Consider the following 27,920-nt stretch of genomic DNA (forward strand, 5'->3'; position numbering starts at 1 on the left):
CAGTCAATCGATCGTCAAATTAGGATACAAGGAAGCTTTGTCTTCGCATCTCAAATTACAAATCTAACAAAAGTTTTACGTTACGAATGCCAAAGCTGTCAAGTTTTTACGACTGAACCCGAAATGATACTTTAGTGTAAAACTGAGTTGTAAAATGTTTTACATCCAATTCCGGTAGTTGGTACTTTTATGGTACATTATTTTACAGTAAAATTTGGATACTTGGCTGCTTAAGTAAGTGTCAAATATGTAATAAAGTGATTTTTATTGGTGTTTTAAGGCACTTTTTTGCGTTCCGTGTGAATGGTGCTTATTTTAATTTTATCGATGTAAAAGTACCTCTGAAATTTATTGAATACTTTCATTTGACATATTCTAGTTCATGATTAAAAGTGCGATCTTTCATCAAAATAGTTTACCCGTGGAATCAACAAAGACATGATAGACTTAATATTTATACGTATAACGCTTATCAAAAAACGATAATAAATGTCGTACTATTGTTGTGTAAAATGTAGGTTGTAAGAAATTAGTCATTCTCTAATCTAATTACAGAATTAACTAGAAACTGAATAACTGAATTGAAAATGAAACCCTATAATCCTGTACGCTCGTCCGTCAGCCACCAGGCTGTATCTCATGAACTGTGACATCTGAACAGTGAATAACAGAATTTATTTTCCTAGCCTTTATTTATTACCTCGGTTTTGGGATGGCTTTCGTATAGCCCTCAAAGCGTCTCAAATCAGATTCACACTTGACCAGATTTATTTTCTCAAAAAAAAAACTCCCTACTTTTCTTTCAAGGATAAATTCTCAGTTCTGTTATAGTTATTAGTAAAGGTATTTTGTTTATTTTCCACACACATAACATTAAGTACAATCTTCATTTAACCCTACAATGTTCACGCTGACTCATTTGGGCCTGTCATCGTCCGTGACCAATATCGACCGCGATAACCTTCCAGCGTTGATGGGTTAAAGTAAACTATTGTTTTAACACCTCCAACTCATAAACAAACCTTTTGGGATAAGATTGACAGAATTAAATATGGGAATAAATTAATTAGTATTAGACGGGTTTGAAGAAGGTGGCTGGCAGCGGATGGATGCGGGCTGCCCAGGACCGGGATGGTTGGCGCTCTTTGGGGGAGGCCTACGTTCAGCAGTGGACGGCAATAGGCTGAGATGATGATGATGATAATGAGACGGGTCTATTTTATAATCAACAAAAAAGTTTAAATTTAATTTAAATCTAAAAGTTTTTATGTCAAATAGACCGTTTTCAGGCACTAAACGTTACAATAGTGACTGTCAGTAGCTGGTTGCACGTATTATTAATGAATAGCTGATCTAATTAAATGTATAGTTGTTCATATAAAAGATTACTTTTAACTTGACCTTTTTCTGTCAGGACCTGAAAGAGGTTGACTAACACCTTACCTTTTACCCGGGATAAAAAGTCAAAAATAAACGGGTTTACAAAAACCACAAAATATTGAATATTTCTGAACTGTTAGCTATCAGACATACATATTCTTTGTCAATTGGTTTGAATTTGGCCCCTCTCTATGACGCCTTGTCCTGGAATACGTTGAGTTGCCTGTTATTTTAGCCTTCTATTGGTGTATTAGTTCAGTAGTTCCGTACAACCTTAACTTTACATTATTAGTATAGATAAACTTTACAAAAGTTAATCGCGGAAAAGCAAGTCTGCTTTGTCTAAATAGTCTGTAAATATATTTAGATCTAAGATGAATGCAGCTAGCTATCTAGCGTTGTCTATAAAGCAATAATTTGTGGCTCAGACATTTTCTGACAACTTTTTATTTAATAGAAATAATATTGATCGCAAAATGGCAACTGGCAATGGTAAAATGGCAATGGTAATTGAGACCCATAGCATTTTCAGTAGTTTAAGATACAAATGTACTATACTTAATTCACTGAATTATAAGAATAGACTTGCATAGATAGCAAACGGATATATTATGCGTAGACTTGTAGCACGTTCCTACTTTTAATTTTATAGGTCTTAACAATTTTTACAATAATTAAAAAAAAAATCCCCTCACACTTTTTTAATAACAATATTCAAGTCATTAGCAAAATCAAAGGGCATCTCAACATCGAAATGAAATCATCCGCTTTATTTACACTCCGTAGTAAACACAGCCATCCACGAGGAAAGAGGGCAGCGATACAATCGATCCACATGAGTTAAAGAGGGATAGCTGTAACCCCATAGCCCCGCCCACAACACACTAGTCATCGTGGATTGGCTTCGGCCGCCAATCTATACACCATCAGTCTTCCCTCGCTTGCCTTTTAAACCACAACTTAATTACCACTCGGCAGTAAAACAATTAGTTAGAAAACAAAAGTGACTAATGAAGTGAGAGTGAAAGAAATATGGAGAGTTACGAACAAAACAACGAAGTTTCAACATCCTATAACAATAATAGCATGAAACACAATTACAACGACTGCAAAAACGACTTCTATCAATACGTGGACATCACTTACTTGGATAAGGAGAAACAGATTGAAAATAAGGATTATTACGATCAGAAAAACTTTAGAGTGAAGCTAGAAGATGGGCAGATCAACCAGAATCTAACGACGCCGTTTTCTGTGAAGGATATACTCAATATAAATCAGCCGAACTTTAATTTCGAGAGAAACGAAGCTTGGAAGTACACCGAGAGGGACCGAAGAGGTTACGACTACGAACCGGTGTACCAAGGGCAGGCATACTGTCCACCGGAGTACCTCGCGCAAGTATACCCTAACGTTCCGGTCCCGTCGAACATTGAACCTTATTGGAACCAGGATGTGTATCACGAGAATAAAATAGACGAGTACTACAGCTACAACCCTTACTGCCATAACTTCTATCATCAGAACTATGAACAGTATAGTGAAGTGGCCCCTGGACCCCACCTACCTGCTGAACCTTCGTTGAAAGATGATGGTACGGTTAAAGATGTATCTATTCCTAATTCATTGCCTGGACAGAAAAGAGTTGCTGGGAAGATTTGTTCGCCGATGACAAATGAGATTGTTGTTGATAATGGTTCGACGATTTGTAGAAAGAATTCAAGTAAGTGTATGACCATCATTTAGTTACTATTCTAGTTTAAATTTGCTCTAAATATGTATAAAATTATCGATAGATGGACTATGCCAGTTTTAGTTGTTTTTTTTAGAAACTAGTCCTCTTTATTTCAGTTTATTTTTGTCAAACAACTGTTTAATTACTAAACTTTACAGAAAAAATACGCTCCAAAACCCATAACTATTATAATGTTGAATGTGTACTAAAATTAAATTTATCTTTCAACAGAAACGCCAACCTGTGAAAACAAACAAGAAAGAAAAGACAAGAGCGCGAAAAGAAAACCAAGGATCCTGTTCTCGCAAACTCAAGTCCACGCCTTGGAGGTCCGCTTCAGAAACCAGCGGTACTTAACAGCACCGGAGAGAGAGCAACTAGCCGTGACCCTGAACCTGTCTCCAACACAAGTGAAGATCTGGTTCCAAAACCGAAGGTACAAGAGCAAACGGATAAAGTCCCCAGAGGTATCCACATCTACTGACGCGAAACCAAGTAAAACTTTGAATGGAAGAAAGATGTTTAAAGCAGAAACAAAGGATGCTCAATCAGCCCCAAGTTACGAAGGTTATAAGGATCGGTGTGATCACGAAAAGCCGTTTGCGAACGACCTGAGTTCTTCTCTATACTTCGACGATAGCTTAGCTTATGATCAGTCAGACAAGTATTATACCAAACAGCTACATACTGTAGGCACAACTTCAGATGTACTTTATCCTACTGAAAATGTAATTTCAAACATTTGTAGTGATGAACCGGAAATGAAAAAGTATTTTCCTTTGAACTATGTTTGTTGATGTTTTTAAACTGACTGCGCCCTTTAGACTGATTTCCAAAGAGTATTATATTTTTAGTATTAATTTTTGTTATTGTCTAGTTTTAAGTGTGCATGCCTGTGCAATGAGGTATTAAAATGCTATGCCAAAGTATTTTAGGTTATTAACTGTTTTGTAAATAAAATTATCTACTTTATTTGTGTTCTTTTTATTTAAATCTCATTAAATTAGTTTTCTTTTACCATCTCAATTTAAAGTCAGTCTTAAATGATAAATTCCCTAAGAAGTTCCTAAATGTTTAGATACATTTTCTTTTTGAAATATTACAAATATTAAGAGCAATTTTTTATAGTAGATTTTGCTGCAATTAAGTCCCTTATAATATGCTTTTAAAACTATACAAATATCATATCATTAGTAAACTAAAAAACACAATTTGCACTGACCACATTCAATAAACAAATCACACTTACACACACACAAAATCAAAATCAAATATTGACTATCCCACACTACACAGCACTTTCAAAACCTTTATCGGAACAAGATAACCATATTTAAAACCTATTAAATACATCCATCATAATAAAAGCCGCCCCATAAAGTTTTACATAAACGTTTACAAAAAAAACAACATAAAACAGAAAGTGGGCAACGCTGTGATGTTTCAGTATTTTTTCAGTTCAATTTGTAGAGATCGGTTTTATCTGAATTGCTACCATGCCGCGGCGAGTGAGGGTTGGTTTGGGTAGACGGGCGTTTCGAACGCGGCGGTTGAAACGCTCGGTGGAATGTCTTCAATACCTTTGTCAAGTAACCTTTTAAAATATGTTTTTAACCATCTTCAAAAAAGATTAGGTTTTCAATTCTTTTGTATTTTTTTATTGTTGTCATAAAGTGACAATTGTCATGTTTCGAGATCAATTATAATGTTGCACATTTAGATTATATGAATCAACACAGCTTCAAGGATGCTCTGGATCTTTTCCCAAACTGTCTTACGCCCGTGGACTTCGGTCTCCATAAAGACATATTTTTATACTTTAACAAAACGAAACAAGTGTGTATTTTTCTGTATTGTCAAATATGCACCACCTACCGCCAACCGTCTCATAAAAACGCGTATTATAGTAAAAACTAATATTTTCGTACTAGATCATGGGCTCTACATCATAGACGGACTATTTTGTAACCATTGCAAAATTTGGTGGTATAAATAATAAAACGCCAGAGAATACCCGCCCGTATGCATCGCCGTCGCATCCCCTGCAGGCGCCGGCGCCAAGCCGATAAGATATTGATTCCTACACGTGTCCTGGCGACCTGCATGCATGTCCCCACGACTATGGGACGATGGGAACATGACGCCACCTGTTCCCCAAAGCTCCCTAAAAGCACCTAAGAGCTTTTATGTGCTAAGCGTGCGCAAAGAAAATTTTATGGCTCTTAAAATTTTTTGGCGGATTTTTATATTTTTGTAGCTTGTTTTTGATTTTAAAAGTTATGAAATTTGATTTTTATTACCTTGCTGGTATATTTTATTTTTATACTAGCTGTTGCCCGCGACTTAGTCCGCGTGGTTAGAAGATATAAGTTAGGATGTCTCTCGAAGAATAATAGTTTTCCCCGTTTTTGCCACATTTTCCATTGTATCTTCGCTCCTATTAGTGGCAGCGTGATGTTATATAGCCTAAAACCTTCCACGATTAATGGTCTATTGAAAAGATTTTTTCTATTTGAACCAGTATTTCCTGAGATTAGCGCGTTCAAACAAACAAACAAACAAACTCTTCAGCTTTATATATTAGTATATAGAGTATAGATTATTAACACTTATTAGGTTTGTTATAATTTTGGTGCCATAAAACAACTTGGTACATGTCATATCAATGATCTTTGTTTTTATGTTCTCAAAATTAATGCAGCAAACTGTTACGTTTTTGACGGAATGTAGAAACAAAATAACTAGATGTTTATACATATTTTGTGCGGCAAGTGATTATAATAGGGATGACGACTGCGTAAATAAAAGTGTAATATTAGATAAGTATTTTTTAGAAATTGACAAAGATAAACTGCTAAATAGAGTTCAAAGCTTGTGACGTAACAACTTAGCAAAATTTATAGACAAACGTAAAGATGCGTAAGTTACATATTATATTATTTATTCAACTTAAATATATGAAGGACCTTAAGAAAAATACATTCCACATTATTATTCGTAGTGTTCAATAATTACTATTTTAAACTAGAATATCTTAATTATACCAATCTACTTTCAACATACTACCAACTTAAAGATATTATTATTCAGTCACATCACAAGTTTTGTAGGTATGTACAAGTTTTGTCTGGTATACATTCAACGTCAATTACAAAAAACCTAGAAAACAAAGACCTCAACAATAGAAACGTAAAGGAATAAATAAGACTAGTTTATTAGGCATGCCTTAGGTACACAATTACAATGACAATTTACACAAAAAGAAGAATGCAGCGATTGCTACCATTTCTATTTTCTCCTATGAGATCGGTCCAATTAACTTGACTCAAATGTGACCTTTGACCTTCAATAACAAAATCAAACAATTGAACCGCCTTGGAAACAACAATTATTTATTCTAGGTATCATTAATTATAATTGCTGCAATACTAGTTAATTCCAATTATAGGTTAAGGACTCCTATATTGTTTTTATATCTTCAGTACGTATCTGAGTTTATAATAATGTGATTTAAAATACATATTAATTTAGGTTTAGCATTAAGAACAATGGTGTCCGCAAGGGCGGGATTCTTGGCCCAAAACAAATGTATCTGAATTAATTAGTAAAAAATTCAAAGTGAGTTTTATTTTTTTTATGTATGATTTTAATATTTTTAATTATCAATGTCCTGGCTTTTATAGAATTTAATGTGACGCCTCCTTAAACGATAATACTAAGTTCCCACTGGCTTAGTTATTTTTAAATTTTTAGCGTTATTCGTTTCCAGATCCGAAACAATATGGACTAGTGAACTAGGAATCAACACTGTTTATAAATAGAAGTTACTGAAAATTTGGACAAACTATTTCTCATAAACAACAAAATGAGTAAAACACAAATGGGTAAGTCATTGCGACAAACGTGAATTACCAACCTTAAACTGTTAATTCAAATAATATAACTCATTATTAGCTAAAATATTAAAAAGTGAAATATAGTCTTATAAAACATTCATAAACTTTACGAACAACTGAATACGTAACAAATATCCGAAATGAATCTCTCCCAAAGCATTACGGGCTTACGGCAGACGGTGTGCGCGTGCGCAAGTCGGCGTTTGATGTATTAATATTGTGTTGCTTTTAAGGTTATCGCGGGTGGAAGGTGATCTGGCCCGATAGACCGATGCCATGCCACCGGTACACCTGCAGTGAATACTGGAATTTATATTTCTTTCTCTTTATGCACAAGATGGCAGCTTTGCTGAAATATTCGGTAGAAAAATGGAAAAAAGAGATGAGTTCAGTTAAAACGATGCGACGATTTCAAAGTTCTATTTCGTTTTAGTTACGCTGAGTAAAATAAAATGCTACCACAAAAGTAATTTAATAAATACCGTTTTTTATCCAAATTGTCCATAATCTTGCCTTCTCTATAAGAGAGTAATTGGACATTTATATATTGGTTGTGGTTTTGGCGGTAGTTTGCATCTCGTTGCCGAGCTCCATAGTACAAAGAAAAGTGGTTTTAGCTGGTGAAATTCTGCACCTTCCCCAGAGCCGAGAAAATCCATGTGGATTTCCATCCACTCCCATTGGAAAAAATATTACCATATCACAATATCTCCATTGTGTATTGCAAAATCTCATCTCGCGCGAGTTGTGCCTGCGCGTGTACTCCATTACTAAGCCCCCGTGCAGTGCGCTCGTTAGCTTTTATTTGGACGCCGGACTCCTGTTCCAGCAGAGTCGTACACTGCCGGCCATTATAAGTGCACACACGTAGGTTTGTGAAGTATTTCATTTTGTTTATTGACATGAATATTTTTTCTACCTCACGATAAATTTTGTGTAATAAACATTTTAAGTAAGAATTAATATTTATCACTTCTAAAATAAATCATATTTTATTGTTCATCTTGTCATCGTATTAGCCCTTTCTTGAATGTTGGGGTCAGCTTCCAGTTTAACCAGATGCAGCTAAGTACGCACCAGTGCTCTACAAGGAGTGACTGGCTATTTGACCTCTTTCTCTTGTAGCCCAGTATCCTGGGCAACTCATTATCTCTTAGGAAGACAGTTTATTACACTTTCTTGCTTCTTACTACTCGTACCAACTGTCAAAAAAGGATTTCAGTGGCACCTGCTTTTAAAATAGATAACATACGCCATTAGAAAGTAGTTTCAAACTAATTAGAAAAAAACACCTCAGTAATACCTTTATAATATCTAACGTAGATTTAATTCCAATTTATTTCCAGCTAGCCCCATTTCCTTGTCCCGCAGTGTACACTATGATCTTTCTCAGTGTTATCAGTGTTCGATACATGTGCACAGTTTAATGTTCCCATTCGGTTTCATTCAATTAATTGCTGTCCGATGATGTGGCGGCTACGAATAAAATAAAATCATTGCTTCAACCCGTTCGTAGAAACCTATGATATTTGTGTTAAATCGTTTTAGAGAATTCGATCAAATTGTTCTTAAAAGGACATGAGTCATTCCTGTAGAATATATGGGTTTTCTATGATGTATGCATATTTGTGATAACATAGGAAAGGCAGCAAAAACATGTACCTATACATATCTTCCCTGAAAAAATCTATATGGACTTGATACGCCGTTGCAGAATTGGCAGAGTTGAAGGAATTGGCTGAAAACAGTAGATTTCACGCCCATACTATAAACAGGAACAATGTATCCTTTCTGCATTAAATTTGACGCCATAGCAGAAGTATGAACTGCAAAATCACAGCTGCTTAATTTAAAAGCAGTACCTTGGGACATATTCTCTTAATCAAGAGTGGAAGATGATATAAGTTAGGAGCTTAAACATTAGATGAAAGACTATCCCTAAAAATGGTAGAACAGAGTTTAGATATTATAATATTCTTTAATTAATAAAATGCCTATACAATAAAGACACGTATGACTGATACGACATTTCTGTTGAATGCATATTAAGAATCTCAACCATGTTAGACAGAGTGGAGATAAAAACCTTAACACCAATAATAGTAAAAATCTTCCGCAAATGGTAAAAAATCAAACGAAATCATTCCTTAAAAAAACCAAAGAGTTTTAAAAAGATTAAAAAGCGGTCGCAGTAGAAAAGGCAACGCTATCACTGACAGGTCGGAGGTGACTCGAGATCGACTCTTGCGCAGGGTCGCGCAAAAAATGACGTGCGCCGGCGCCGAACCGCCTATAAATTATATTGGCATATTGTCAATAGGACGCCCCCGACCGCCCAAAATTAGCTTTTTTGTAAATTAGCTAAGTCTGTCTCACGGTTACTTAGATTCGGAGTTTGGTAAATATGTGTGAGAATTTTAGTAAAAATATTTTTTTTCAGGGACAGTTGATCTTGCAATAATTTTATAGATTTTATGGCAAATATTCTTTCATATTCATATTCATATTTCTTTATTGTCTTAGAACAGTCTAGGTTAAAATTTAGGTTTAAACTTTGATAGAAATTTCAATAATCGGTTCTTAATGCTTTTTGTTGTTATAGGTACCATAAAATAATATAATTCAATGAATTCAAAAATGATTTTTATTCACAACTAACTTTCACATTTCATTATTAATTCATTCCTATCTGAAATCATTCCAAACTTTTATAGCCACATTCCAGGTCCACTCTACAAAAACTAAAAGGTCAATGTGGCATGTCGAATGTCGATCAAAGTCTCCCCAGGGGTCACTTGGACCCGTGTGACGTATTTGTCGCCTGAGTTATTGCTTCCACAAGGGCGTGCAGGCCAATTGGCGCCAGACACAAAAACATGCAAGTTGTAGACATGGTACGGATTTTTATTTAGGTAAATGTAATTTGGCTGCTACAAAACGATGAACAATTATCGACGGAATACAGATTGAACGTTGCGGCTTACCTACGGTAGAAAGTTATCGTCCTGGTACTTACTACTTATATTCATGGAAAAGAATAGTATGAAAACTTACCACTTTTGCGACCACTTTTCCACCGAGTTCTAACAGCTTTCTTGGGTTGGTCTTGAACGGTAAAAATATGAAACATGATAGGTAGATCTCATCTTGGAAATTTGGTCTAAACTGTTTAGGACATTTAGGTATTTTTTGTAAAAGCTTTGCGTACTTACGATCATATTAGCAACAAAATTTTTGTGTAAAAGAGAATACTAGAACTAATTTACGTGATAAATTGTTTTTGCAAAACAAAGCACACTTTAAAACACCAGAACTCAACAGAAAAACTATTGAAGGCCAAAATTCCAAGTGTCACTGAACATCTAAATTTGCTTAAGCATCTTGAGCTGGGTCTTTGCCTACCCTTACTTCACTACCATAACCACCATACTATAACACATTCATAAATAAAATTTTCAAAGCTACACTCTGTTCTTGATTTCAGAAATTACCAATCCTACTTACGTTCATTCTAAGTTCAAAATTTAAATATCAATACCAAGAAGTACGAATATGGTTTCTCTTTCCCTCACGTTATTTCGAAATACCACATACCTACACAATATCGCTTCCCCATCTCTCCGTTATGGGGTAGTCAATTAAGTGCAACGTAAATCTGTGTATAATACACAGGGCGATTATCGTATCAATTACAGAATAAAACGCCGGTCAAACATGGCGCGACCATGTGGTTCGTGTCAGGGGAGGCAAGAAGGGGTTCCTCATTCCTTTTGCTATACATATAATATTACTTTGAATATAACGTTATATTGATGGCTTTCAATTATGTTATTATAACAATAAATAACAAGTTGGCATGCTATAATTGTTGAGTACTAGAATTTGTAAAAATTTAATTAAATATTTCTATGTTGTCAAATTTAACAAACTGTTATACTAGCGCCATCTCTTAGCCATTAGCGGAAGTAAGAGTGGGTGCTTATTCAGTCGCAAAAGTTTAATTATTACTTATTCAAATGGGTTATGTTATGCTTCTTATTATTATAACAATAATTATCTATTTATTTCTTCAAAACCAATTATTTTACGAAACGGTAATTTTGTTACAACTCACGACAGCACCACCTAGTGCTTAGTAGCTATACTACAACAACAGTTCTTATCGTTGTCATTATAAAAAATATCAACAGATGGCACTGTCATGCGTAGTCCCACAACGAATGAGACATTCACGCCTGTGCTTGGCTTATGGGTAAGCAGTAGTGCAGTGTTGTAATGCTACGTCACCAACTGATATTGTAATATAGTGTTTTCAGTAAGAGATACAATTATTTAACAATCCGTACATAAAGATATTATGTACGGATTGTTACCTACTAGTTAACTAGGTAATACAAAGCAGAATAGAATAGAGCTCATTTAAAATTTGTTATAGGTAGGTGCAATATGTACACTCATGAAAAGTCAAGTAAAGCCCAAAATTAAAAATTTTCTTTTTCAGTCATCACCTAGTTTTAATTTTGGGCTTAAAACATTTTCATGCGTGTACCTTTGCAGCTTGCTTGCATCGCAGCTACCTATTTCAAATTTTAATTGAGCTCTTTTCTATACCTACTAATAACACAACTTGTAAAGGTTAAGGCAACCTCCGTTGTGCTTACTAGCTAAACTTACCGAGATGTTAAATTGTAATTTAAACCATAAAGTGTTTCTATTTACAATTATAACTTACTTACCTATTTCTTAATATCTTCTCCCTGAATAATAATCACCTACAACTGCATATATGAATAAGTACTAGTAGTACCTTAAATTTCTACTCACAGCTCCATAAAAAATAAAACTTTACCTAAACAAGCGTCTCTATGAAATCAATTCCCCCAAATGCAAATACAACTTCCCCTCTTCAAACCCAGCACAGTGAACGCACCCGAACAATCCGGAACGCATTAACTCGATTCTTCCTTTTGTGATCTCTCGATTATCTTTTGTAAACTAATCGAGTGAATCCAGAATCGATTATACTCATTATACTATTCGACTCAATTAAGAACTCCTTTGTTTGATAAGTGCTACTTTCTTTTTGAATTTCGAATTGGTTTGTAAATGAAAAGCTAATTGGTTGATCATCCTGTTTGAAGTCTGAACTTAGAATGTAGAGGTTCCGTTTTTAAATTAGATTCAGAGTTAAGATGCAGTTGTGTTTGGAGATAATCAATGGTAATTAGGTACTTATTGGTATATACATATTTTTTATTAAGAGATGAACGAAAATCTACTTGAAGTTTTCCGTCGCTTCGTTGCTTGTTGCGATAATTAAGACCATGTGACCAAAAAAAATGTTTATATAATGTAAGCCACAAAATATTCTAGCAAGTTTTACGATTACGTAGATGGACCTAATTATCCATGCTACTTAGTTATAACATCAGTAGTTATAATGTAGGCTACAGTACACAAATAAGGAAGCCGTTGTAAGCGTTTTATATTTCATTTAGATGATGTTCGCTTAAGATGAGATATCAGTTGCCATCAAGTGCTGTGCCATAGACCGACGAAGAGTACACACAAGTCGTGGTCATAAAAAGATACAGATCTATTCTCCGTAGAGAGAACTTTTGCTACCTATCTTATCGGAAGACCGTCTATTCGGCTAAAATAAGTTTTACGCACTTACTTAGCATAAATAAATAAAAGTGGAAACGCTTACCACTCTTTACCTCACCCTAAGGTTGCCTTTCCGCCAGCGTACCTATTTGTAAAGAACAAATACAATCAATTCATTTGAATCGCCTCAGCCAGCACAGTTCTAGTGAAAACTTCTCAACGGACCAAGACTTTTGAGCAATAAAACAAGCGGGGGCTGTGTAGCAAGGGATGTGTGAGGTTTGGGACATACTGTACCTATGCATCATCGGTACATAGATGGAGTTTACCGAAAATTTTCACTCAGCTTTGATCTATATGTCCACGTATGACAATATTTCTTCTTCTTTTGGTGGAAACCCCCTCAGATATTGACGGCTAGACATCGCAAGACACTTTTCCCATCTCTGGTTCAAGAAGCCCAGCTTAATCTTACCCGACGGGCTTCACCTATGCCGTTTTATATTTCTCGGGACTTAGGCGTTCCACCCTTCCCTATCGCCTACTTATTAAAGGTAAATAAACGGTAATGTAAGTAAATCTTGGTTTTAAATTGAATAAAAACAGTTAAATGGTTGTCAAATAAATTGGCTACATTCAAAAAAAGAAGCACACAAAAAACAAAACGAAATTTAAAATTAAATTCATTCCATTCATTTTTCTCTACCTCTCAATTCTTAATTCAAATTTACTTTTTAAAAACTATATTTGAAATTGAACTCCCGCTCTGTGCAACAACTGACATCTGTGTAATCATAAGTGGTGGGAGCTAAGTGTTCGTAAGTGGTGTGTTTGCGGTCGCAGCCGAGCCGCATCGATATAATATCCGATTTATATCGATAATCAATCACTCGAGTGCCGAGCACCGAGTAAACTCGATTGATATTAAGTGGACGTTTAATTTCGGTTTTATTATCTTTGTTATTAAGGTCAACTGTTGAAATGATCACTGAATTGGGATCAGAGTAAGTACGTACTTAAAGTACCGCCGCTGATTGTTTTGTGTTATGATTTTTGATTACTTTCTTTTATCTTTAGTAATGGTAAAACTACTAGTTAGTTAATAGTAGGTACTACTTGACAGCGGTAATAGAAGGGACCCTAAAACACGCTTGACGCGGTTGGCCCTTGGACCTTCCTCTATGTTTCCCGAAGAATTTAAGTTGAAGCTGTTATTTTCACATAATTTACAACCGTTACACATCAGAGGTCAGAGATGCGCAAGTCCAACAATCAGTCTAAACCCGGGGTAAGTCGGTTGATTAGGTCAGAAAGGCTCCTTGTAAAAAAAACTGGCACTAAGGTGCATCTGGTTAGACTGGAAGACGATTTTAACATCTTTAGGCTCGGTACATTACTATTTAAACTACATTATTACTTGGTAATGTAATGTAATATACTTAAGCAGAAATAAAGGAATAAATGTTGTTGAAATAGAACTAATAACACTAGAAATTCACTAGCATATAGTATTAGCTATGTTAATGCTATTCCTGTTTCAAGATGAAACTACTAAGTGTCCATTGCGTATCAGTGCAAAAACAAATGAGCGTCGCCACGGGTCTGTCGACTAATATCAGCCAAACAGAAGAGTAGTTCTTCTTACCCTATGTACTCAATGAAGCGACTCCATAAGAAAGGAGAGATTTATATAAATATTAGTCCATTTTAATGAATAATTTTATTTATTCTAACTATTCTAAATTTAAATCTTAAGAAGCAAATAATCTTGACGGCTTCCAATTACAAATCACGCTGCTATAAAAACATCCGAACAAATTTTCCGCATTCGAAAATTAAAAAGAAAATTTATGTTGACACTTCCACTCACCCACTTCTTTTATTGGTCCGTCACTAGCGACGGTTGAACGTGATTGGTCAGTTTAAATGGGGCTCTAACGAGGGAAAGGGACGGGTAAGCTAGGGCAAGGGAGATGGGTGTAAGCGCGAAAGGGATAGATAGACACTTGTCAAGTGCTTACAGATAAAGCGCGCGTTAACGGCGGGCGCCTAAGGAAATTGGATTATACGGACGATGCAACGAATTAGTACGAGTGTTGCGGATTGGCTGCTGCTAATTGTTTTAATGATATTTCTTGTTCAATTAAACTGATAAGCATAATTATAATAACTTTCTCAACAAGTAATTAAGACAAGGTTACCTATATGTTATCTTATACTGCCACTTCTTGTTAAATAGCAGAAATAAAATATGCATAAGTATAATTTAAAAAGAGCATATTCCTAGAGACACTTTAAGTTCAAATATTCTACATTGGCCTTTTTAGATATTAATTTACCAGAACACGAAAGTGTCAATAGTAATAACAATAGTATATACAAGAAAAATATACAAACTTATACAGGTACAGGTAAAATTAAGTTTCAAAAAGCGCAACATTTGCGCAGTTGCCAATTCACGGCAGCATCACAATCTGCATGTGACCGAAGCGATCAAATCGCATTCACGTAAACATCTTCAAGAAAAACTCAACGATCCCCACTACTTACGCTACTTCAGGAGCTTTTTTAAAAAACGACCGCCTTAAAGTCTTGCTGTCCTGCTCACTCTAACACGAGAGCCTACGCCAGCTGAGTATATCCGTCTCCCTCTAAGGCTTAAACACGTCAAACAGGCGGGCAATCTATCACCCAAAGTTTATTCGTTTGAGGAACGCTTTTGCGGTGAGGCGAGTCAAGACCGCGCGGTGAAGTGATATCTCATGTGTTTGAATTTTTAAAAATGGAATCGAAATTGAAGAATTTTAAAGACTCGTTGACGTTGCAAGATTGTGAGAAGCCTAATTTGACGACGCCATTTTCTATTAACGATATATTGACTAAGGAGAACGAGGGAAAGTGCGAATTTGAAAATGGAATGTTTTGTTCGGAGAGTTTTGGGGGGAAGATGAACTTTTTGGGGAAGGCGGCGAGTTGTTTTAGCAAGGAGGACGGTTATGGTGTGAAGAAGGAGACTTTGGAGAAGGGGTTGAAGTATTATGATGACTGCAACGGTTACCGGGAGTACGCGGGGGATGGTGCGCTCGACATGTCCAGGAAGAATTATCCAGTTACGGAACTCTCAGGTACATATTTAATTCATATTAAAATCATTGCTTATTCTTTATTATAAAGCGTCTAATAATTTGTAAGAGTGTTTTACCTTACTTACAAATGAATTAAAAATGCTAGTTAAAGCATGCAGTCAATAATTATATGACAAATACCTATTAGAAATAAGAGTTTGTTAATTTGTTATTCAGTCTTGGCGCCACACAAAAGCTCTAACTAAGTAAATAAATAACGTGGCACGCAGAACGTTTTTATTTGTTAAATCGCGAAGTGTAGCTACGTAGTTTAAAATAGTAATTTTACAAATATTTAATTGCGTGGCATTAGTATGTACCAACTTAGACCTATGAAATTTGTCGTTTCTGTTTATCAACACAAACTTAATTTAGCTACCTACGTACCTGGTATATTTAAAAAAGTATCTCTCATTCGATACACTTATCGTACTCCATACCTAGGTAAAAGTGCCCCTATATTTTACAAAAATCGTAAACAGGTACTACGACTACTTATAAGAAAGGCGCCTCAATTTTTCTAAGAAAGATGTCTCTCGTCAAGGCTACTTACGAAACAATCATTACAATAACAATCCTACTATCTAATCAATGTACGATACAAACTCAACGTACCTTAGAAATGCCAAAAATGTCATTAAACGACAATATACACAAATGGTAGAGGTGCGTACATACACACATACAATTTGCTTCAAGCAATTCATATTTACTTAGGTACCTACCATATCAATCTTTTCCCTTCTCCACTCTTCATTCAATTAAATTTTCTCTCCTTTATTCACAATGAATCACATCCTCATCTCCTCAGCTGATTTCATCAAAGTTTAAATTACACGTAAAGGTGGATTTAAATAGCATCCAGTGGGCTTCGGAAAGCGATAAAAATAATGACCGACAAGCTTTTCAATGAGTTTAATGTAATTGTTCTTGAGAACTATTGTTGTCTGGAAAATACATTACGCGTACGAAACCGTTTTATCTGAGAGTAGTAAATGAGGTTTCAAGAGTTCTTCAATGCCTAAACCTTGTGCAAGGATTCGTTAATCTATTTTCAATGAGAATCTCAATTATTAACATCAAAATAAACAAGTACAACGAAATTCAATAAAAATTAGAGCAAACAGCCTAATTTGTCAATATAAATAAATAATAACAGGCCGTTTATAAAAACTAAACCAGAAAAAACATTCTAAATTCAAATCCGACACTTCGAATTTAGAACAATCGATACCAAAAGTTCATATGACAATCGATTGTTCCAAAACCTAAATTCAAATCCGTTCTATAATTAGTAGAGGACAATGGATGTAATGGTGCGTTCACACCGTCTCACGGACGACGCGTTGTCGCGCGGCACGCGGCGTGCCCTCCCGCGACATCGCCACTTAATCGTCACTTCGCGCGATTACGTTGCCCCCTCATTATAATAAGTGATGACGCTTAGAAGCCATTCAGCGTTTCAATTTAGTAATTACTAGGTTTGTAGTTCGCTGCCAAATTGTCTTTTTGTTGTATTTTTTTTTTGGATTTTTTGGTCGTATTTGGGGGTAAAGAAATAGTTCGAATAAAATAAACCTAAGTCTTAGACTAGAATGGTGACACCATAAATGACTTATAGAATTGATATTGAACTAGATCAATACCTCTATTAGTAACTATCTTATACATTACTTTGAGTTACAGCAACACATCTAGAAAGATTTTTGGATGTTATTCTTTTATGATTAAAAAATTATGAATATACAATGAAATTCTTAAAAGTGTGCAACCCAATGAAGCAACACTTATAGACTTACATACATTTAACTAACGTTCTTACCAATAACCAAAACATAAATTCCCAAACACCGCCCTATAACAAAACTTTCCTTCGCAAACAACAAAACGTCAAACGAATCACAAACCTTGAAAACATATTAATACTTACATCAATTAGTGTCAAAGCACAATAAGTAAGCGAACAAAAGCATCACGCAAAAATACTGTTACGTCGTACCGTCGCATCCTGCCGCGTCTAATGATCGCGCGACAATTTGCGTAATGTATCTATTGTGAAACGCCTTTATATGAGAATGGCGTGTGCCGATAACCGATTTAATTGATTCCGTGATCGTGTGGAGGTACCCTAATGAGTTGAGTTTTTGGGAAATGGTTCGGTGTTTGGGGATAATGTAGAGTTATTGTTGTGACTTGTGCGACACTTTGTTGTTTTTGTATTTTGCTAAAGAAAGACGCAAGTATCTTTATCTTTGATTAATAGCAAGGAAGGATATATAATACATACAGAATATCCAGAAAAAATATATGTGTAAATATGCACAAAAGCTACAGCAACATTATCAGGTTTTAAAACATATTAAGAATATAATAGCATTACAAGAAACCGTAACAATTTATCAAATAACTAGCAACATAATACAAATTACACTTTTAATGAAATTACAAGTTGACCACTCAACTAAACCATTTTCTCCTTTGTTACAGATGACTACGACTCCCGCTCGTCGACCACGGGCTCCCCGCTGCGGCGAGCCAACTCCTCCCCCAATTCCGACATCTACAAGCCCTTCAGCCTGCCCTACGAGCCCCGAAAGTGCTCCACACCGACCGACACACGGACCATGCACTCACCAAGCTACAACATCAACGAATACTCACAAAACGCAGGCAGGAAGAAACGATCTAGAGCTGCCTTCTCCCACGCACAAGTATACGAGCTCGAACGAAGATTCAGTCAGCAAAGATACCTGTCAGGACCAGAAAGAGCTGACCTAGCTGTCAGTTTAAAACTCACCGAGACACAGGTCAAGATCTGGTTCCAAAACAGAAGGTACAAGACTAAAAGAAAGCAACTACAGATGCAGGAGAATGGGATGTTAGCAGCCGCTGCAGCTGCCGCCAACCACGCGAGGAAAGTCGCGGTCAAAGTCCTAGTCAATAATAATGGGCAACCGAGTATACCTGATATGAAGTACCAGAACCCAATGTTGGGGAAATCATTAAATCCATTGTTCACGCCGCCGAACTTATTAGAAAGCTCGCCGATTTTAAAACATTTCGCGGGAGTCTACGGTGTGGATTTCGCGAAAAACCCCGAATATAAAGCGCTGTTACAAGAATCCTATAACCAAGCTGTTTTACAGTCGTTATATGGACCACATTTGGGCGTGAACTACCCCAATTTACCGCTTCCTTATATGTACTACCCGGGGCATTCGGCCTTCGGTATGCCAGTACCTTGCGATGTCGATCGAAGTCAAGCGGAGCGGACAGACAGCAAAGACTTTGTCGAAGAAAAAGAAAAAGAAAAGGCAGAAGAAAAACTAAAAGCTCATATTGATCTTAATGAGAACAGTAATGAAAGCATGGCCAGTAATATTGAAATCGAAAATTAAAATGAATTTAGAATAGTAATGAGGTTGAATTGCAATTGTTGAAAATGAAAGTAAACTTCATAAATGAGTGTTCTATTTTTAAAGTTTTTAAAATTATTATGAATGTATGAAGCACATTTTGCAAAAGAATATTTAATTCAAATAATTTGAGTACCGAATCAATATTGAGTAGACAATTTGTGAAAGTCACGTTAAAAACCAAAAAGTTTTATTGTAGGTAAATCAAAATAAATAATTTTTACAGTCAAATACCAAAGAGAATGTAATTATAGCCAAAGCACCTAGTTACGTTTAGTTAGTAGAATTGTTACGTTTAGTTATAACTGTTGTAAATAATGTTTAAGGTTGTCGATTAAATGTCTTAATAGTTACATTGGCACGTTTGTAAATAGTACAAAACTAGAATATAAGAAAGCTTAATAAAGGTGCAATAAAGATATTAGACATTTATTTTACAGTTTTAATTTTCATAACCCTCCATTTTCCCGGATTAAGTCCCAAACGACATAAGAAAACAATTCAACTGACACTTAAAATAACTCAATAGTTCTAATATAAATTGAGAAATATAAAACTTACTAAGAGAGGCTACGAAATGCCTGTTCGTTGAAATGAGAATGCCAATTCCATCAATTAAAATTAAGAAGGAAATTGAATTATATTTAAAGCTTATTCTTCAAATGAAAAAAGAAAAGAGATAACACAGCATCCTGTGTTATCTGCATGTTATGTTATGCATGTTATATCCTGCATCAATGTTGTCGAGATATGCATGTAATTATCTGACACCTTGAAAATGTCGGCTAAAATAACAACATTCGAAAAATACGTATTAATTAATTAGTAGATACCAACGTTAATATCAGCCAGCATAGAGGGTAAAAGAAGAAAAAAATCAGTGCCAACTGAATCACACCAATCTTCTACTTTTAAACTTTTGAATTTCGAAGTCAGCTCTCAAACTTCGAACGAGTGTCTCGAAGGCCAGTAATTTTACAAGATGGTGCTCGAACAAGCTGCGAGTGAAGAATGCGCGGGAAATCACCGCGCGGGGAATTGCTTGAATACCTACTTGAAGCTAGGTGAGGTAGCGTGGAGGAGGCTTTTGTGGGTTCAAATAGAAAACAAAGTATATTATTGGGAGTATTTAGTTGTAGAACTAGTAGAAGAGTATGATGGTTACTTTAAAATAAATAACGGAATAACATCTAAAAAATTCTGGCCACATCAAAAATTACAAGTAAGTAGGTAAAGCACCTATGATACAAAAAGTATGAATGTGTCTTAGTTTGGTGGTCTTTCATCTCTTAATTTACAATAATAATTAAAAAATATAGTTAACTACTTGTTGCCAAATCAAGAATAGATAAATCTCCCGAATTTATTCAAAAGCCAACTCCACACAACTTATCCATGTTCTTCAACAAAATTATCATATGAATACTAGTTACGGGGGAGGGGCGGGTCTCGCAGACATTATGAAAATGCCAAGCTTCGACTTCCGGACGAAGAATTCCCTAAGACTCCGACCGGTGAGTGACAATTCGCCCGAGCTCACCCCGCGCCTGCAACGCGGCTGAATACGGAATAAATGATGCTTATTTAAAGTGGGAATATCAAATAAGGGTGTTTATTTAAATGTAGAAAGTATTTTGAAATTTCTGAAGTCCGAATTTTCGCGAATTCTGATTCGAATCGAGAGACGAATCTCTGTCCTAATAAGATAATTCGATGAGCATTGTGTTATTCTGTTATTAATTTGCTTAAAAGAGTCGATTTGGTGGGATATATATGAAAATGCATGGAAGTCCAAATTGACTTTTGGACAAGTTTGCAATTTGAATTGAAATCTGATATTTTAAATAGCTGTAGTATAAGTAAGAACTGATATTTCTCTACCTTGTGCCATTGAGTGTAGCAGAATAACAGCACCTTTACTATAATTGATTGAATCTTTGCGTTGTTTGCTGGCATTTTTATTTCATATAATAAAATACTAAAAAGCGGTAAATTCGACATTAAAAAAATAATTAAAAAAGATAAACCCAAAGAAACAAAGAAAAGAAGAATCAAGACGTGACATTCAAAATCGAAGGGTCACCCTTTCAAGTCTCTCTAAATAGCCCCCGACAATGAGTGAGTTTTGTTATAGTAATTAGTATTATTTGTGTGCGAGTGTGTCTGTTTGTTTATGACGACACATCCGGCGCTGCGCACGTGCTTGTAACTCGAGCTAGTGCTGCCGAGTGCCGGTAACACTGTTAATGCAAAGTGCGCGGCTAGGGATGGGACAGGAATTATCGATATGTCCTGATCAATATTATCGTTTGCACTAAGTTTAATTATATAATTAAACTATTGATAGTCGATGGTGATAACAGCTCTACTTATTGCTATAAATGAAGAATAAATTAGGTATCATTTAGAATACATTCACCAGTTGAAAAATAAGGTAAACCTTATTTACACATTTCATTTTAACAATATTTAAATTTAATAAGATAAAGTAATAATACATGAGTATTTTGCCTCAATGAATCTATGTCTCAATGTATGGTAATGAAGAATTTATAAGGTAACCACCAAACAAAGCCGGTGCATGGGTATACTTTATATCGATATCGACATTCAACATCGCACATCCCTACTCAGTATTGAGAGGATGAGCGGTAATGCACTGTTTACAGTTAGTGCATCGACAATCAGTTAATTGCGTTCACTACGTTTCTCGAGAATTACTCGACAGAACAAAATAAGTAGCCGCTAAATGGAGTAAGGAAATACGGGGTTTGTGGAAACAAGACAATGTCTTAGCTCTACATGTTATTTATGTATTCAAACTACTAAGGTACTATTACTATTCGTACTAAAGCAATTCTCTACTAGTAATATTATAAATGCGAAAGTAACTCTGTCTGTCTCTCTGTCTGTTACGCTTTCACGTCTAAACCACTGAACTGATTTTAATGAAATTTGGCACAGAGATAGAGTTCACCTTGCTGAAGAACATAGGATAGTTTTTATTCCGGACTTTTGAAGAGTTCTCTTGGAAACGCGATATAACCGACCTCGACGCGGGCGAAGCCGTGGGCGAAAAGCAAGTCTAAACATAATTTTATGAAACTGGTGCAATATGAATATGAGGGTACAAAAGTTTTAAAGGAATTTAGTAAACATTAAGTTCACTATTGAACTTTATTTCAGAAAATCTTAGAGTCATTTTCTTGAGCTTTAATGGTCATTATACCATGCCTAAAGGTTGGGCATTTTTGGGTTAGTTATAGCTGCACAAGTTTGTCGATCACAGGTTAGGTTAGATGAATCGGTCAAATAGACTTTCAAGTGTAGGTCAGATAGGCAGTCGCTCTCTGTAAAACACAGGTACTTAGCTGCATCCGGTTACACGGGTAGGCGAACAAAACATAGTTTCAAACAGACTAGGATGATGATGATGATGGTCCTTGTACCTTACATATACCCACGTTTTTATACACTCGCTGTCTTGTTTTCAAATTCTAAACAATATTTTGCGACGTTTCGTTATTGCCATATAAATCTAAATAATAAGGTACCTTCGATTTCTATGGTTATTGCTGACCGTATTAAAATCTCACAGAACAGCATCGAGCTATCACTATACAGTCATACATTTTACAATAATACATAAACACATACGTATAATTGCAGTAATTTCCCATGTCCGCCTGGCAATCAAAACCAAGTATGTGCGATATAAACGAGCTACATCATAACATCAATAACTGCAATCAGTTTGATGGCCGTCGTCATTCGCATTCCCATAGTGCGGGTGCAGACGGGATACAATATTCTTAATGTATGGAAATGAATGTTTGTGGACAGACATATTGTTTGTTTAAATTTGAGCGTTATTAATTCTAGAAGTAATGGTATGATATTTTGATTCCTAGTAAGCTTGGCAGAACTGTTTGATTAGATGATATTTTTCTCATGTTAAAACCATACAACTGACTTCCAATAAACCAAACTTGATGAAAAGTATGTGGGCCCAAATGACACCTACTTTACGATCTGTTGATCCAGTTAGAAGCCCTGAGGTAACAAACATGAAAAAATAGACGAATGAGAACAAACAACTTTGGGAAGTCCGTTAAAAAATAAATTAGGTATCATTGCAAAACTGTAATTATTTGTTAAATCTATGGCAAAAATTACCAAGGAAAATATTACGACATTTAGCACAAAAGTACATTATAAAACATTCTACAAATATCTTTCACTCGTTAATAACATTTATTTATCATTTTCTGTTGCACTTATCTTCCATAAAAAGTCGCCCGTCTGAGCTCGGTCTTAGCATTGTTTACGGCATCCAGCACATTTGGTATGGATCGTACTTGATGCGGTTCTCATGTTGAGATCGTCGACAATTACTATCATCTGCACGTATGAGTCACAGGAAAAAGTTGTTAGTGATTTATAATTACAGATAATTATAGATCTTCAGTTTAAGACAGCGGAAACAGACTGAAGAATTAAGTAAAGGAAAATTAAAAACGTGTTAAGGAAAGAAGTTGAACCTTTAAAAGCTTAATATTAGTAAAGTACTTATTTGGAGTAAAACAGTAATACAATCAGACTTAATTGGGATTCGCTACCGTCTACGACTAAAAAGACCCAATAGGTATCCAGTAGTATAACTGTTTATAGCTAAGCTAAGCCACAAGTAGAAAATTACTTGTGGCTAAAATACTGTCTGCGTTATATATAATAAACAGCAAATATTAAATCTGCAAGTTTGTGTTTACCTTAACAAATCTTTTTGAGATTATACTTTAACAAACCGACGACTAATATTGTCCGGTAAAACAAATAACCATCAAATCGAAATTCCATTTTCAAATCATAATCTACCAATTCTAGACCTTTTATCGGTCTCTTTACTCTTTACTTTTTTATTTAAAGGTTTTAAGTCGGCAGGCACACAACCACTTTGACATAAATCTTCTTGCACAACTTAAAATTTAAAAAAAAATCATTCACAAATTGGCGAAGTTAGACCACCAGTATGTGTGGTACTCTTGAAACACATTAGAGTCGGTGAGTTTGAAGTGACCGCTTTGGTGGTCGTCGCCCGTCGCGAATCGTACAAGACCGACGTCTAGACAAGAAACTCGCATTTGTGTGGGAAAGTGAGTTTTGGGTGAGGTGATAGTGAGAAGTGAGAAATGATGTTTGCTTTTGATTTGAATTATAGTAAACAAAATATTCATTTGGATTATTTACGTCAGTAGGTACATAAAACTCTAGAAATGTTAAGCATTTTTTTACAAAACTCTTTATTCTCTTTTAAATTGAAAAGTAGTAGATGCAAATTCAGTTAAAAAGTGCCGTTTCTTTAAACAAGAGATTAAATATAATAACACTTGTTAAAATCCACCGCGATACAAGGGTAAATATCATAGTTCTTCTTCTAATATAAACTGTAGTTGATTAGTAAACAGGAGTAGGGTGCAGCGTAAAATCTACAGTATCATAATATCTTCATATACTTTTCACCAACAATAATTTCTTCTCACTCGACATTTTCACCCCTACTACTATTCAAGTGAGAATCAAAGCGACACCCTTAGTAGTGTCCACTGTACACTTGCGTCAATATGGTGCGATTTTTTTGACGTCGCGACAAGTCTTACGTCTGTTTTGCCTGTCGTTAAGTGGCGTGGCGAATCTTTACTAATTTGCTTTTTGTACAACCCCTGTTTTTTGTTCAAAGGGTTGTTAGGCTAAAGGTTAGGTTAAAACCTTTTAAATAGATAGCCAATGCAATTGGATAGGATTGAAGTTTGTTGTTTACACTGCTTATCCGATTTCAATAAAATCTGCAATAATTTTGCCAGTTTCTTTTGGAACAACTTGAAAGAAAAGACAGTTTGTATCAGGATTTGTATCTAGACACTAACGACGTGTTCCACCCCAACGCACTCGGGTATCGATATGTATTTTTCAAAGTTATGTACTTTCTTATATTAATCTAAGACGTGTTTTGGAAGGCACGTTAAATTGTGGGTCCCGGCTGTTATTCCTACATCTTTAACAGTCGATACAGGTAGTCAGAAGCTTGAAAAGTCTGACAACCAGTTTAACCAAGGGGTATCGTGTTGCCTAGGTAACTGGGTTGAGGAGGTCAGATAGGCAGTCGCTCCTTGTAAAACACTGGTACTTAGCTGAAACCGGTTAGACTGGTAGCCGACCCCAACATAGTTGGGAAAAGGCTAGGCCAATGATGACCACTGCTAAACGGTGAAAGTAAAACATGAACTCCAAATATTGGTATCTGAAAGCGACAATCCGCGGTGAGCTAGCATGGTGATCAATGCTCAAAGCCGACTACTATACTATTCTACACGTGAAGAAACCTGTGCCCAGTACTGGTGCGTATAAAGGCTGGTATTATATTATTCATACTGTGTTTTTATGATGGTCTAGAAACATTATTTTACCTTTCAGAGTATGACAGCAATTCTATATGATGAGTTTAAAACGGCAAATTACAGCAATAATATTTTTTCATTAGCAAGATTTCCTTAATTTTTTTAGTAGTTAAATACTTGACAAACAAGTAACTTAGTCAGATACTAGACACGAGTAGTTTATATCCGGAAAATCTCTTTAAAGAAGAAAGGCATTCACAGCGCACTACAAATAGATTATTGCAGTTTCCTTTTAATGAGCATGATTGCTTCAATTAACTCTTTTGTGAGGTTAAGGGCTGCCAGAAAAAGTTAAAAGGCTTGTAACAGTATAATTTATAATTGAATGTACGTATGTTTGTTTTTTTTTTGTTTACATATCGACTTGTGTCTCAAACTGAAAAAAGCTTGTATCATAAGTACTCTATGTCTGATATTTCTAAAAACATACATAAATTAAGAATAAATGATCAAACTCATCACAGAAACATTTTTCTTAGATGGTAATCGAACCCACGAGCAGACAGAACTGGTACCTATAGAAGCCACTGTCGCTAATCACTAGACTCTAAACAAAGATATTATATCAATTTGTATTATTCTATTTTACTCATAACTCTTAACAAGTAACAAGCTTGTCTAATTTTACCAATTTTACGACTTTTAAACAGAGATAAGATACCTATGTTTATTAATGTTTATAATATGCATCGTGACACGACAGAAAAGGTGTTCTGGCATCCCTGCACGCACTTCCACATACTAGCCTTTACAAGCATCGAATTATCCGTTCCCCTTTAAGAACATTAAAAAAAAACACATAATTATGGATATAAAACCTCTTTCCTCATAAAAGTCCAGATAAAAAGGTCGTGAAGGCACTTCCTTCGTGTTATACCCCATAAAATGGTTCCGTACGCCCATTAACACTATTTTTAATTATATATTCAATCTCAATGAACGCGCCGTCCTCAATGAGCCCCATTTATTTTAAAAACTACGAAAATAACTATATTTTGTTTACATGAAATTTTAGTATAAGATGTAAAGTTGTGTGCTAATTTTTTCTAATGTGATAGTCTTAAAGGTGATTATTGCTTGGCAAGGTTTGAAATGATGTGTAAGATTGTGTATGATGTGCGTTATATAGGTTCAAGCGATTGACGTCTTTAACGTGGTTCTAATTAATTTATTGACGCTTTTAAAACGGAAGCTGAATGTCGTGGAGACGCTGTTGTACTATTAAAAAAGCATATTTAATTTTCAATCTACAATTTACTACATAATATGACGATTTCAATCTTATATAATAACAACCAAGTTTTTCCTGTAGATATTATTTAAGTCTAAGCTAAAAGTTAAATTTTATAAATCAATTATTTTTGCTGCCATCATTCATACCCATGCTTAACACCTCATTACCCCTTTTTATGTTAAAAATTATATCCAAAAACTACCCCTAAAATATACAGAAGAAGTAAAAGATATATTAAACAAAACTCCATAGGTTTCAGTGTTCCGGTACGCGCAGCGATATTTACAAGTCGCATCCGGCGCACAACTATTACTTAATATAATGGTCGTTCCTCACTAGCCTCACTGATGTGTCGCAGAGGCTCACAACCTTTTTCACCTTTAGATAGCAAACATCGTGTTATAAATAATTTTTCTTGTCTTATGGTTGATCTGGTGTCAGAGTTTTAATCTGTTTGCAGGCCTTTGACACAATACACTTTCGAAACATTTCAGATGTTCTGGTTTCCTCATGATGTTTTCGTTCATTATTTTAAGCAAGTGATAATTTCTTTCATTGATTGATTTTTACTATGCAGTCAAACCTTCTATATAGGATTTAGAAGGTATTCAGCTGTTGCTACAAATAATTTGTATTGTAGGCTTTATTTGTCTCAAAGGCAAGATTAAATTATTGGGGGGTTGGGCAATATTGATAGGTAGCAATACTTGCAATATTGATTCATCGATATTCACAAAAAATCTAGATGCTGGATACTGTAAATTCATAATTAAATTCTCTATACTACCAACATATTGCAGATAAAGTACAAAAATATAACATCCTACCTACAGTTTCATTCCAAACGTTTCTCACCCCTGCCCCAAAAATTGTCGGCCACCGCGGATTTTTTTCAAAAGTTCCGTAACGTGATACTAAAATTGAGTTAAAACAAAAACAAACATGTTTGTGACGCACGACACACAACTAATGTAAAGGGTTCATATTAACCGTATTGAATGGCAGTTAACTGGAGCAAGCCAATGAAATATGAGTTAACTTTTAGTTATGAGGTTAAAACTAAATGGTTTTT

The 27,920-nt window shown here is 35.2% G+C and overlaps 2 protein-coding genes across 2 annotated transcripts; both read left to right on the forward strand.

The window, feature by feature from the left end:
* Positions 1–2,065: 2,065 nt before the first annotated feature.
* LOC113495036 (homeobox protein Hox-D3-like) lies at positions 2,066–4,104 on the forward strand. Its single transcript, XM_026873604.1, has 2 exons — positions 2,066–3,103; positions 3,347–4,104. The coding sequence occupies exons 1-2, from the start codon at positions 2,413–2,415 to the stop codon at positions 3,910–3,912; spliced, it is 1,257 nt and encodes a 418-aa protein (XP_026729405.1). The 5' UTR covers positions 2,066–2,412; the 3' UTR covers positions 3,913–4,104.
* An 11,196-nt stretch (positions 4,105–15,300) lies between these two features.
* LOC113495424 (homeobox protein bagpipe) lies at positions 15,301–19,577 on the forward strand. Its single transcript, XM_026874134.1, has 2 exons — positions 15,301–15,743; positions 18,231–19,577. The coding sequence occupies exons 1-2, from the start codon at positions 15,401–15,403 to the stop codon at positions 19,139–19,141; spliced, it is 1,254 nt and encodes a 417-aa protein (XP_026729935.1). The 5' UTR covers positions 15,301–15,400; the 3' UTR covers positions 19,142–19,577.
* Positions 19,578–27,920: the final 8,343 nt, after the last annotated feature.

The sequence above is a fragment of the Trichoplusia ni genome, chromosome 6 (genome assembly GCF_003590095.1).
Source record: "Trichoplusia ni isolate ovarian cell line Hi5 chromosome 6, tn1, whole genome shotgun sequence".
Taxonomy (NCBI): domain Eukaryota; kingdom Metazoa; phylum Arthropoda; class Insecta; order Lepidoptera; family Noctuidae; genus Trichoplusia; species Trichoplusia ni.

Excerpts from the sequence above, each read along its gene's own strand:
- LOC113495424 (XM_026874134.1), top strand. The coding sequence starts at position 15,401 with ATGGAATCGAAATTGAAGAATTTTAAAGACTCGTTGACGTTGCAAGAT. Across the intron at positions 15,744-18,230 it reads TCCAGTTACGGAACTCTCAG|ATGACTACGACTCCCGCTCG; the intron begins GTACATATTTAA and ends CCTTTGTTACAG.
- LOC113495036 (XM_026873604.1), top strand. The coding sequence starts at position 2,413 with ATGGAGAGTTACGAACAAAACAACGAAGTTTCAACATCCTATAACAAT. Across the intron at positions 3,104-3,346 it reads GATTTGTAGAAAGAATTCAA|AAACGCCAACCTGTGAAAAC; the intron begins GTAAGTGTATGA and ends ATCTTTCAACAG.